Here is a 13,807-nt window from a genome sequence, read left to right as displayed (position 1 = left end):
AAAATGTTTGAGATGCTTGCCAATAGTTTTTCATTGGAAAAAATAAATATCTCTTCATTTAAAGAGTCAAAACTGTTTTGGTTTTGTTCATAGTATTGATGCCATGATCTTAGGTATATACTGTATGTGTGTGTGTGTTATCGGTTATCAGTTATCGGTATCGGCCTTTAGGAGCTGAAAGTTAAAAATAATTTGTCAATCTATGAACAGTCTGTTAAAAGTAAATGTTATTTTTGACATTTCTTTTCATTACACCACTAACTTTGATTTTAATGCCAACTGAATATAGCACACAACTGTCACACACATGCACAAGGAAGTGGAGGAGACAGTGACAACATTCTGAGTTTTACAAGCAGCATGTGTCTTCCTAAAATCTGTGGAAAATCTGTGGAGTTCTGATAGCACAGATTTCATATGAGCCTGCTAATCAGACACAGTTCATAGAGTATGAGCTTGATGTTGACAAGAGTCAGAGTAAAAAATAGACAGACTGTCCAGTGGGAGTGTGACATGATGCTGAGTCATTTAATTTCACATGCAGCCTTGAATTTAAGTGTACCTGTGTGAGGTAATTTCATCTATTCTTCATGTGTTTTTATGTCAACGAGGCATCCTTTGTTTCTTCCTTTCACTATTTTTGGCTCTCAGACCACCAGCAAAACAATCTCCACTCAGCTTTACACCACATATCACTCACACTCACTATCCATTTGTCATGACTGAATTGCTCTGCCCACCTCCTAGTCTCTACATGATTAGTGAGATATGAATCAGACATAGAGCCAAACAAGGTGGTGATGTTCTAAATAAAGCACCTGACCCACCAAGGACTGTGGGATAAGAATAGACTTGCATACTCACCAACACACAACAAACTGAGTGTTATTAATGTGCTTCAGCTGTGTATTCAAAGATCAAAACATGCTCACATGCACTGCAAACACATTCTGCTCCCAAAGTGAAGGCAGTTACTGACCTCTTCAGCTTTAAAAATAGTTAGTAGAATTTACTACTAATACTCACCATACTCATTAAACACACCTCATGTCCAGCAGTTATTTCCTGCTGTTTTATGTTCTGCTCATTTAACATTTTTGAACTGTTACTAGCTATATTTCATCAGACACGAATTGTTTCTTCTTTCTCCAACTAAATTGGTCTTAAATTTAGTATCAGGTCAAAAAGGCTGCTATTAATCCAGATTTTTGTTATTGCCAACAAGTCCAATGAAAAGACTGAAACTATCAATGTGAAGGTACATTTCTCAATATAATCGGACTTCCCCACTCTGTCCTTGGCCTTCAGCCTCATGCCCATTGGTTCTTACTGAAGATGTAAATCCTGGAGACAATAGGGCAACTATGATGTCTCTTTACACTGCCTTTGCTTTTTACACAGAACCAAACAACAGTGGCATCATGCCGCTCCAGTGTGTGATTTTAGACAGCATGCCGGCATCACGAAATCAAGAGGCGTGACAGGCGTGACATGTAATACAACAGTGTTGGCCTCGAGTGTGACATATAACAGATGGATCGGTAGCGCTCTCTAAACTATAACAATGGCATTAACATGGCAATAACAAACATTTATGGTCCCTGTTACATGGCTGCTGATCTCGTCCTCTGCTTGGAGGGTAAGGAGCTCCTGGACCTCAATATTTCATCATTTATGGACATTTTCAGCTGCTGTTCTTTTTCTTTGACATAGCTACTAACTGCTGTCAGCTACTTTATAAAGCTGTGCCCACGCGGTGGGTCGCACACATAACACGTCATCAAAACGCCTCACCCGTGCCACCCATGAAGTCGTCCTGCTAGCTGTCCCGTTAATAGAGACATCATTTCTGCGCTGTTACTACCTCTGATGCTGCCTTAAAGTTGAGACAACTTTTTCCCCCCATTCCATGGGGAGACAGAACGGTGAACGGTGAGGGGGCATAACAGTGTGAAAGTCCCACCTTCAAGAGGTAGTAGCCCCTTTTGCACTGCATCTCCAAGATGCTGTTCACGCCATTATGGTGTCTAGCTGTTCTGTATAATAGGTACAATTGTGGACTGGGGGGACAGAGTGGTCTCACCTTAGATTCAGCATCAGAAGTAGTAACAGTACCGAAATTATGTCTTTATAAACGGGACAGCCAGTAGGACAGGATCATGGATGACATGGGTGTGACATTTTGATGACGTGTTAAGTGTGTGACCCATCGTGGGAGATCTGAAAAGTAGCCTGTAGCAGTTAGCAGCCAACTTAAACAGAAGAACAGCGGCTGAAACTGTCTGCAAATTGTGAAAACAATGAGGTCCGGGAGCTCTTTACCCTCTGAGCACAGGACAAGATCAGCCGTCATATGACAGAAATGGTAAATAATTGTTTTGCCATGTTGTTGTTAACAAAGTGCTGCTGACACATCTGTTGTATATCACACTAAGGGCAGACGCTGTTGTCTTAAACATCATGTCTGTCACGCCTCTTTGATTTTGCGGTGCCGGCATGCTGTCCAAAATCCCACACTGGAACAACATGATGCCGCCATTGTTCAGTTATGTGTAAAAACGCCAAGGCATTATAAAGAAGAGATTTCATAGTGTCCTTAAAGCGTGATCACTGTGTAAAAGGGGCTATTGTTTTTGATCTTCCCCTCTTCCTTTGTTAATAACCTGCAGTCAGACACTGCTTTATAGTTCCTCTATCTCCCTTCTGTCCTGTTTGCATATGTAAACAGCCTTAAGCTAAACTGTTCTCTTTCCCCTCTGTTCCCTTTGTCATTGCACTCACTCTTTTTTTTTGGCTGTGTTGCTGTTCTGTCTCATCGTCCTCTGGCTGATCATGCTGACATCTTTACTCACTCCCTGTGCTGACCTTTTACAGTCTCTCCATAGCAATATCTGTTTTCTGCTTGCCTAATTAGTTGACAATTGAAACAGGAAGAACCAGGTTTTTCTTCACTACAGGAGGTGTCCCTTGCAATTTAGTAGCATCAGCCCCACTATTAAAGAGCTTCTGTATCACAGCCTTGTTTATCCTCTGAGCCCTGTTTGTCCTATATTGATTGGAGTTGAGGAAGAGGATAGATGGAGGGCAGTGTGTGCTTGGGGAGTTGGAGAGAAAATAAGATGTCTGGAGCGAGATGATCATTGTTAATAAAGCAAGAAATTGGTGGATGGACAAACAAGGTAATGTAAGGAAATGGGGAAGATGAATGAGGAGTATCAAAAGTGACAAATTATTAAAAAAGAAAGAGGCTGGAACTCTTTAGCTACTTGGTAGAAAACAGGTCAGTGGAGTGGCAACTGACTTAAGTTCAAGTCTCTGTCCTTAAAAAAGCAGCTGTTCACTGACCTATAAATTCTCTATCTCTCTTTTTAACAAGGAAGTAACAGAGCACAACATTCTTCTCCATCCTAAACCTTGGCTGGGATCAATAAAGCTTTTAGCAACCAGGAGAAAAATAGAAACCCTCTATCATGGGATACTGTATCATATGTCTTCTTGATCTGTGTTTAGTGTGTGGAGAAGGACAGCATGTGGCCATGTTTATATTTTTGATTTGAAGGAATAAACAAAGCGACTCCTCTCTGGCTCTTTGTCTGGACTAGTCTTTGCCTCACGTGTCCTCCTCCTCTCTCCCTTGTAGACCCTCCCAGGCTTTTACATCATTACATAATACTGGTTTCCAACTGGTGCCGCTCTCTAACGGCCATTTTCTTCACTCCTCCTCTTTTTTTGCATTCTACATGTAAGTAAAGGTCCTCTGTGGGTGACTCGGTCATGACTCAATGTTTGAGAACATTCTGTCTCTTCTGGAATAACAAAAGAATGCAAATGAGCTGTGCCTCTCTGCACTTCCCCTTCTGTGTCTGCTGAACACAGAAGACGTCCCTTGCACGTGCTATTAGCTGCCCCTGCCTCTAGCCCTGCCCCCAGCAGCATGAGCTTTAAGTTGATTGGCGCTGCCTTTGTGTTTACATGGAGGCCCCCCCCCCCTTTTTTCCACTGCCCTCATGATCGGCCGGGCTAAACTTACCTTCCTCAACCTGCTTTTACACGGCAAGTGATCAAAGAACATGAAGCCATAGAGGCAAACTCCCTACATTTTACTCTTGTCCTTCTTTATGTTTTATTTATTACATAAGCAGTAGCTGGAGTTTTAAGTTATTATGGGTGTTGACACCCCTGAAGATGCCCTGCAGATATGGAAGCAGAAGCACTTTCGTGCGGACTGGCTAACTGCCTTCATCTCCCCATTCTGTCCCTCCAGGCAGCTGCAGCCTATCACCGGACAGACCCCGATGGTATCCCCACGGGCTGAGACCACCCCAATCCCTGTTCCTACCCAGATCCGTAACTACCAGCGCATCAAGCAAAATCTGTCTAGCAGCCCGACAACCACGCTGTACAGCTCCCCCAGGTAAGAACAGTTTGTGCTCTTGGTGCTGGATAGTTCTGACTTAACTTTTATTATATATACCTGTTTAGTGATTAGTAATGAAACACCTGGAATGGGCACTTATTTGTTGACCTTATGTTGTGTTACTAATATTATCCTCAACACTTGGGAGTGAACTTTCTGACTAGGTAATGAAAGCCCAGGCTGTTATTTCATCAGCATAAAGTTTCACTGAAATTACATCAGATACAGTACATACCTGCCAGAGTTGGTGGCTCCTCACCCTGTTGCTGGGAGGGTTTGTTGGTGATTTTATGTAAAGATAAAGCAGATGGGAGGGCAGAGGAAGAAAGAAGAGTGGCACCTTGTTACACAGGAAAATTAGTTCTGTTGCTCCTGTTACCAGTCTATTGTCTGAAACAGAGAATACTAGGGCTACTGTAGGCTTTAATCAGCTGTAAATGTGTTCATTATTTAAAGGTTGTATTGTGTTGGCGTCTGTGTGGGCTTGTGTTTGTCTGGTAATTTAATTGTTTTATCATTAAATTCCTCCTGTGGTGATTGTAGCCATGGAAATAAGGATTTGCATAATGTTTCTGGAGTAGCAGCTCGTTCAATAGAGGATTGAGTCCTAATACCTGGATATGAGTTAGTTAATTTTAGCACTGCTGGTTCCACTGTCTCAGAGTCAGTGTGTTTTTGGTTAGATGCCTGAAATAAAGTCTGTGGTCAACATAAGCTAAAGAGACTTTAATGTTTTATTCTATGACATAAAATTTGACAGTAAATCCCCCCCTGTGAATTTTAAAACTTTATGTGCTTTAAAAAAGGGGGTTGCTAACAAGTGGCAAAATGAGACTATGGAACGTCATCATGCTGAGCATGTCTTTACTGCCTAGTAGTGGTAGGGATGTTAAACCATGGGGGCTGTAAACGCATAATCATCCACAGTGAGATGTTAGATGAAGAGCTGCAGACAACAGGCTCTTAACTGCACCCACCTCTGCAAACAGCTTACCTCCAACAAGTAAACTTCTATCATTAATTATTTTGATTAGTTCAGTGTTGATTGAGACAAAGCATTTTCGTCATGGCTCTGAAACCGGAATGAATTCTATGTATATGTTATGAGTGTTTGTGTTTTCTAGGTCTGCCACTGTGAGGCGCTCCAACACTAGTCCTATGGGGTTTCCCAAGGTGGGCTCGGGGTCCCCCAGCTCTGCAGATATCCCTCAGACAGTAGGCAGACGTCTCTCCACTGGCAGCTCCCGTCCCTACTCCCCTTCACCTCTTGGTAAGGGCATGTCTAGACATCTTTTTAATAACACCTTCCAGACATGCATTAAACATGTCCAGCAGCTCACAATGAAAATAACTTTGTTTGCAGTGGGCACTATCCCTGAGCAGCTGGGTCACTGCTGCTGTCACCTGCAGAACCACGAGCCTCGCAGCCGCAGCTCCTCGGGAGGTCAGTTCACAGGCAAAACTTCAGCTGTCCCTACATAGCCCGGTGACTGGGTTAACCCACAGCAAACTGTGCCAACTTGTTCACTTAGATAAGATTTAAGTTTTATGGTCCTGTAGGTGAATGTGGGTTGCTGAAACAGCAAATGGTTTAAGGTATTAAAGCACAGACAATTAATGTGAAAGCTGGAGTGCATATGGATGCAAAGTGTAGGTTATAGTTTGCAAAAGAAGTTAAACTGAACAGGACACAAATCCATATTGCCCCTTGCCAAAAAGCCAGTACAGAAATACCACACAGTATAATATGATATGCATTGGCATTTACAATAGTCAGTATTAGCATTAACTGCAGTTAGTTGTTTTGATTCTCTCTTGTGTGTCATGACTTTATCATTGACAAAGCACATGAGTCATAAGGAGTCAAGGTTTTTCTAAAAGTGTCTGACGCTGCTGCTATATTAAGACTAGAGATGTCTTAGATCTTCTTGGCTGTTTGTGTCAAGAGGTTTGCGATCATAGTGACCATTTTATTAAAAGATGGGTAGTGTACTGTCGGTAGAGTCTTGTCTTTTGTACTGTAGCTGGTTGGGTAGAAACTGTGATGGAGCAAAGCTCATAAAAGTTTTTTCTCCCATGTAGAGAAAGGGTTAGAGCTGAAGATTACCTTAAGCTGAGAGACAAATGAGACACGAAAGCCCTTTTTACACTGCCTGTTCAAGGCGAAGTATCACGCTGTTATGCCGCCTCGCTGCTCTGTATTAAAGATACAATTGTGAAATGAGGGGATGGATAGGTCTGGGCTCTGTAGCAATAGCACCAAAACGATGTCTGTATAAATGGGACAGCCAGCAGGACGGCAGCACATATGTGATGTTTTGACAACGTGTTATGCATGCGAGCCACCGCGGGAGATTTAAAAAGTAGCTGCCAGCTGTTAGCAGCTAACTCAAAAAAAAAGAACAACTGAAAATGTTTGTAAATTGGGAAAACGGTGAGGTCTAGGAGCGTCTTACCCTCTGAGCAGAGCACAAGATCAGCCGCCATGTAACAGGGTAGGTAAATGATTATTATTGACATGTTATGCCATTGTTATTGTTTATAAGGTGCTGCTGATGTGTGTGTTGTATATCGCACGAGAGACTAACACTGTTGTGTTACACGTCACGCTTGTCACTTTTTTTTTTTTAAGTTATTAGTTTTGGGCAGTTTTAGCCTTTAATGGATAGGACAGACAAGTGTGAAAGGGGAGAGAGAGAGGGAGTGACATGCAGCAAAGGGCCACAGGCTGGAGTCGAACCCGGGCCGCTGCGGCAACAGCCTTGTACATGGGGCGCCTGCTCTACCACTAAGCCACCGATGCCCCACGTCACTTTTGACTATGTGATGCCAGCATGCTATCTAAAATCACACACTGGAGCAGTATGATGCCGCTGTCGTTTGGTTCTGTGTAAAAATGCAAAGGCAGCATAAAGAGGGGACTTTTTAGTGGTCCTGTAGGGCGATGTCTATATAAAAAGGGCTGAAGTTATGTCTCCTCTGACTTGCCAGAGAGAATGCACAAAGATACACTGCCCTTGATTGATCTGAATGGATATTACACAAGTTGCTTATCATACTGCTGTGTATGACATGGCTCATCAACTTGAACTGAACTCTTATCAAGCCCCTCTACGTTTTCAAGGTTCCCCTGTCCCATCCTCTCAACTCCTGGGGGCTCGGCTTCAGAGTGCCCCCACCCTGACTGAGGTCTACCAGACCAGGCAGAAACTCCACAAGCAGTTGTCAGACCCTGTTCAGCCCTCCTCCTCCTCCTCCTGCAGTCATTCCCCTCAGCTCGGGCGGCCAGTCAACCTTGGCTCCTCCCCCACCAAGCTCCTGGGCTCCTCCCCCCGCACATCTGACTGGCTGCAGAAGTCCCCGCTGCCCACCATCATTGGCTCCCCGACAAAGGTGAAGTGAAGATATTAAGCGTGCAGATACCAAATAAACTTAAATATCAGTTGTTAAAATTTCCCTGTTATTTGTTGTTTTTTTCCATTCAGGCCATTTCGGCGCCATTCAAGATCCCTAAAACACAGGCGTCCTGTAACCTGATGGCACTGGCTGATAGCCCTGTGCCAACCAAGACATTGGCAGATGCCCGGGATATCTGTGCCCACCACTGCAGCCCATACCTCACCGGACGCCCGGCTGCCCCTGAGGCCACCAGGACCTTCGGCAGGTAGGACTCACTGAAAGGAACACATCCTCTGTCTGTTCTCTTTACTTGCCCAGATCTACAGTCTCCCATTACTTTTGTTTTGCACCCATCTCAGCTTCCACCTCAACTGTCACACTGATAAATGAATGTCCATTGATAGCTATTAGGTCTGGTCCAGTCATTGTGCTTCATTGCCATTATGATGGACATGATGCTATTCAGTATACATATACTATTTATTGTACAGTTGATAAGTAAGATATCACTTATCAACCTGATTGAAATCTAATGTTAAACTTTGGACTAGATACAGGAGTTCCTGGAAATGTCTTTTTATTTACCTACTTGCTTCTTTATCTATTTTGTTGGTTTACATGGAGTGTTTTAGTTTCACACTGGTTCAGTTTTGTTTCACATGCATTTCTTTAAAGACACGTCTAGATCTAACAGTGACTGCTTCTAAATTGTTGTACTTCCCCAACATGAAGATCAGAGAGATTTGCAGAAAAGAACAGTTTTAATTTCCAGGTTGTAATCAGTTGAGACCTGTGATACGTCACCCATGTCGTGTATTTACATGTTTTTCAAGGAACGGGCACTAGGACTTTGTATAACTTTGATCGCCCTCTGTCTAGCCCATATCATGTGACGTCATTTTGTCTATTGTTTAACAACGTGCTGACGTTATCCGTGGTTTCCCATTAGGTCTGTTAGTACAGGTCGTCTATCTGAGCAGCCAATCAGAATCACTCTGGGTGGACAGGCCTATCAGGGCAGCACTGACAGCTTGAATGCAGAGCGACCCATGGACACAGGTATGGGTGCACTGCTGCACACTCAATGGACAGTTACTACAGGTTTTCTTGGTTCATACACTAATTAGGACAAAATTTCACACAAATATCTAATAGCATAAAATGATGAAGTGATTACAATTTATATCCAAAAGGTCAAAGATCAGCTTCACTGTGACATCATTATGTTCTGAATAAAACACTTTTCTTGCTATTATTCAATGCTGTAATGCAGGAACAGAAAGGGAGACATTTGGTGAGATACTGAATTGATGTGTGTGAAGCATCCATGTTTTCACAGACATGGATGTAAACTGTAGCGGCAACTTGACTGGTTCGCAGAGGCATAGAACTGCAAGGCTGTAATTCTAGTTTTATTATTATTATTATTATTATTATTATTATTATTATTGTTATTATCATTATTGAAGCTTAATTTAAACTTCATCTTCATTTAAGAATTAAAACAGTCAAATGCCTTCTTCCAAAGCCCCTGCAGGTCCCAGTGGCCATGTTCCCAGTGGGTCAGCAAGTCCCCGTACAGTCCTTTTCACTGTGGGTTCACCACCAAACAGCAGCACTCCTCCTACCTGCAGCCATCTGGGCACACGACCACGCACCACCTCAGGTGAGGACCGTTCACCTGAGCTGAGGTAGTATGCAAATAAATAAGCACTTAGAGGCAAGAAGGCTGTGAGGTTTTCTTAGTGAAGTAGTATTTGTCAGATGTAATTAATCTCTCCCCTCCCCATCTTTCTCTCAGTGGGATCCAACAGTTCAGCTGGCTCCCTGTGTTCCACTAGTGGCCGGGTCTATGTCGGTTCTCCTCCAGGCATGGCCATGGGCTCCTCTCCTCCAGGAGGTTTTGGGGGCGGGCAAGCTGTCCCCGGGACTGAGGGGGCACCCAGCAGCCTGCGCTATGTTCCCTATGGTACCTCCCCTCCCAGCTTGGAGGGATTCATCACATTTGAAGCCCCTGAGCTGCCCGAGGAGACCCTCATGGAGGTGAGGAGGTTTGAGTTCAAAAGTTTGGTGTCTATTTTTCCTCACTTAATCGAGAAATTGATCAATTAGGGCATGTGTCCGCATAGCATTTTCTTCAGTAGAAAAGCGGTGGCAGAGCGATGGAGAAATAAAAGAAAGCGCCCCTGGTGCTTTTTCTATCACAATATCTTGACACTACTGTTACTGTTAGGGGTTTTTTGGGGAGTTTTTCCTTATCCGCTGCGAGGGTCATAAGGACAGAGGGATGTCGTATGCTGTAAAGCCCTGTGAGGCAAATTGTGATTTGTGATATTGGGCTTTATAAATAAAATTGATTGAATTGATTGATTGAGCTAAGTAGCTAAAGTAATGCTGCATTTACAGAGGGTTTACTACACAGTTAACAAGGTTACAACGCGTGCAGGAATAAAAGCACAACACTTACCAGCAACATTCAGTGTCTAGCTGATCTTCTCCCACCTTTTCTGTGTTTGTTGTGATAGTTTATGACTGACATACAGTGTCTAAAGATGCGGCAATGATGTCACTAGTGCCTGTAAGCAAAGTTCAAAGATTTTCAACTAGAAGTGCTCGGAGGGGCTGCACATAACAGCTGGAGTGCTCTAAAAAACGACGCTGGGTGTGGCACCTTTTCTCCAGGTGGCAGTATTTGCTCTCCTCATTGGGAACAATTGAAAAAACAATCGACACTAAGGCAAAAACACTATGTGGACACAGGCCCTTAGACAACTTAATGACTCACTTGTACACTCTTCTCATCTTCTTCTGTGTTTAAATTCTACTCTTTGTCATGTCTGATCCAGCGGGAGCATACAGACACCCTGATGCACCTAAGGATGATACTTTCATTCACTGACTGTGTACTGGAGATGGCAGCAGTGCGAGCTGGAGGGACGGAGCTTGGTGTGTCGGCCGCTTCCCTCTACCCTCCACAGGATAGTGTGGTTGTGGACCAGATCAGCCAGCTCAGCAAAGAGTGGGGGTAAGGAATGAATAAAGTCTCTTCTGACTCACTGATAATCTCATATAGGTAATGATGTCATGTAGTCTGAGGAGGCTCTTTGTTCACAGTGTTGCTACCGTGTGTTCTACTGTATTTTATGTATGTACTTACAAAGTATAAATTGTATGGTTGTGCTGCCCCCTACAGGCAGGTGGAGCAGTTGGTGCTCTATATGAAGGCAGCTCAGCTCCTGGCTTCCTCCCTCCATCTGGCTAAGGCTCAGATTAAATCAGCCAAGCTCAATCCTTCCACTGCCGTCAAACAGGGTGAGGACATTTCATTTGTCATCACTTGACTTAAACTGTGACCAATGCATTAAAATGGAAACTATAGGTGAGAAAAGAGAAGAAATATGCTTTTCACGCATTCAATCAGCAGCAGAAAGACACAGTATGTAGAACTTAGCTGTGTCTATTTACTTATTATTTACTGTCTATTCACACATTTCTAACTTTCAAATACAAGTTTATGCAAAAATACCAATCCCAAATCTTGTTTTCTCTCAGTGGTGAAGGGTCTGAATGAGCGCTACAAAAGCTGCATCTCCCTCTGTCGGCAGTTGACTGACAAACTCAACCACTTCTTCTCCGATAAGCAGCGTTTTGTGGACGAAATCAACAGCGTCACTGCAGAGAAGCTCATCTATAATTACGCGGTGGAGATGGTGAGTCTCACATACACAGTACAGAAACAAAAATGTTCAGGGCTTAGAGTGACAAATTGACTGTAGTCTGGTATTAATTCTAGTCATTTACACCAGGTTTTTCAAACAATATGTTCAGTTAAGTGCAGCAGTAATCTATACTGGTCAGCCTAATGCGATGCTGTATGTGTGTTTCAGGTTCAGTCAGCAGCTCTGGATGAGATGTTCAAGCAAACAGAAGATATAGCGTACCGCTACAGCAAGGCTGCCATGCTGCTGGACGGCCTATCCAAGATCCTTCAGGACCCCACTGACATTGAGAACGTGGTCAAGTGTGAGTACAAACTCTGAGGCACACACACACTCACAGTACTTCACAACAGACTTTATGCAGGACACGTTTAAATGACAGATTGGGTCTCAACTGGCATTTCCGAATGATTTAAGAGAATTTGTCAAATTCACTGTCTTCCTGAAATTACAGCTATCTGGGTATAAGAAAAATTCCCGATCTGTCTTACAAGTCATGTACAGAGCTGACCGTTCAACATGGGGAATATACTTGTTGGACTTTAAATCAAGATGTTTTGAAATGGTGGCGCCCCTATTGACCAATTTAAACATAGGTTTTGTGATGTTTTGACGAAGAATTTCTGATTTATGGTGTAATTTTTGTTGTGCCATTAGATACCAATAAAGTTCTGACAAGTTTTGATAAGGTTGGTCCAATGGTGAGTCACAGAAATTTTGTTTTTTTTGTAAAGCACACTGACTAAGAGAACTATCAAATCAAAAACACAGACAACCAAATAACCCAGACCTTCGCCATCAATACTGTAAAACATTAAACCAATACAAAAGAACATTGAGAGCAAAAAGAGAGAAACATATCCAACACCAACTTGATGTAATTGAAAAGTCCATTGGCATGTTGGGGTCAACATTTTCAGGGTGTCACACGGAGGCACCAATTATGTTGGGAACAACAATATTAGGCCTCACCAAGGGGACACCATTAAAGTTGTAAACTGGCTATCAGAAATAATTATTAATAATAATTAATAATTATGTTAAATAATGTGACTTAATTAACATTAAATCACCTCGTGGGGCACCATTCCCGTAAAGGGAAAAATGATAGCCAGTTAAAGATATCAGTCTCATAAAATACGCTAAACTATTAATTTGGAGTTTTGACTAATAATTAAATTAATGACAACAACCAAAATTAACAGTAAAGCTGGAGGATTTCGGAGTTCTTGACGCAGCAGAGGTTGACTATTCATTCTCCCTTGTGCAACATTAAACAGACAGCAGGTATGATTCCAAAGAATTATATTTATTCACAAAGTAAACAAAGCAAAACAAACTCACTAATTCTAACTAACTATGTACAAGCTTGTTGTGTGTGTGTGTGTGTGTGTGTGTGTGTGTGTGTTTGTGTGTGTGTGTGTGTGTGTGTGCGTGCGCCCGCGCGCGAGAGAGAAAGAGAGAGAGAGAGAGATACAAAGGCGGGTGTGGTGATCAAAGTGCCGTTTGGCCTACAAAACAAAATGGCTGACAACAGAGCTACAGGATGGCCGATTCAAAGGTGGCTTCAGGTCAGGGGAGGTGTTTGTCTGACTGTGTGGTCAGGACCATAGATGTCATACACAGTAGATACCTCGTTGACGGCTTCGGCGCGTTTCAGCGATGCGTCAACGTCGCCGCCATCTTGGGGAGGTCACGGCCGGCTGGCTAGTACTGTTGTGTATGGAGATAAGTCTTCAGCAAACTTGGCATGCTCGCTCAAAAGTCTCAAAGTGTAATTGGGTGCCGGTCCAAAAAAATTACAGCAAAGCAGAAAAACCCGACAGCACTCACTAATAAGTATAATACTTTTTAATATAGTGGATTGCACAGCAGCAGTCGAACGGACGCATCTCAGCTCATAGCCGTCCTCAGCGTTAAATGGTTTGTGGGCGTGTGTCCCTTTCAACAGAAACCAGCTGGTTCAGATTAACATTAAAAACAATACAAATATGGATCATTCATAAATGCAACCTCAGTGATACATCAAATAGTCAAGCACAAAAGCACAAAATACAATACAATATCAAAAGAAAGACCAAAATATATTTACAAAGTTTCTTATATATTTTGTATATTATATATGTATATATATATACAAACACACACACACATATCTATATATATATATATATATATATACACACACACACACACACACATATCTATATACATATATATATATATATGTATGTGTGTGTATATATCTATCTATATATATATATATATATAT

General features: G+C 42.6%; 1 protein-coding gene across 2 annotated transcripts in view; it reads left to right on the top strand.

The window, feature by feature from the left end:
- Positions 1-13,807, top strand: part of ulk2 (unc-51 like autophagy activating kinase 2) — a 96,902-nt gene that overhangs the window by 76,224 nt on the left and 6,871 nt on the right. For both annotated transcript variants that reach the window (XM_050055553.1, XM_050055544.1), the window contains 12 exons: positions 4,265-4,414; positions 5,542-5,687; positions 5,781-5,861; positions 7,542-7,810; positions 7,903-8,081; positions 8,766-8,875; positions 9,345-9,482; positions 9,618-9,859; positions 10,663-10,841; positions 11,010-11,128; positions 11,369-11,526; positions 11,704-11,839. In XM_050055553.1, coding sequence (XP_049911510.1) covers positions 4,265-4,414; positions 5,542-5,687; positions 5,781-5,861; positions 7,542-7,810; positions 7,903-8,081; positions 8,766-8,875; positions 9,345-9,482; positions 9,618-9,859; positions 10,663-10,841; positions 11,010-11,128; positions 11,369-11,526; positions 11,704-11,839 — 1,907 coding nt within the window. The remainder of the gene's footprint in view (positions 1-4,264; positions 4,415-5,541; positions 5,688-5,780; positions 5,862-7,541; positions 7,811-7,902; positions 8,082-8,765; positions 8,876-9,344; positions 9,483-9,617; positions 9,860-10,662; positions 10,842-11,009; positions 11,129-11,368; positions 11,527-11,703; positions 11,840-13,807) is intronic.

The sequence above is a fragment of the Epinephelus moara genome, chromosome 2 (genome assembly GCF_006386435.1).
Source record: "Epinephelus moara isolate mb chromosome 2, YSFRI_EMoa_1.0, whole genome shotgun sequence".
Lineage (NCBI taxonomy): Eukaryota > Metazoa > Chordata > Actinopteri > Perciformes > Serranidae > Epinephelus > Epinephelus moara.
The sequence above is the reverse complement of the archived record's forward strand: the minus strand, read 5'-3'. Positions and strand labels throughout refer to the sequence as shown.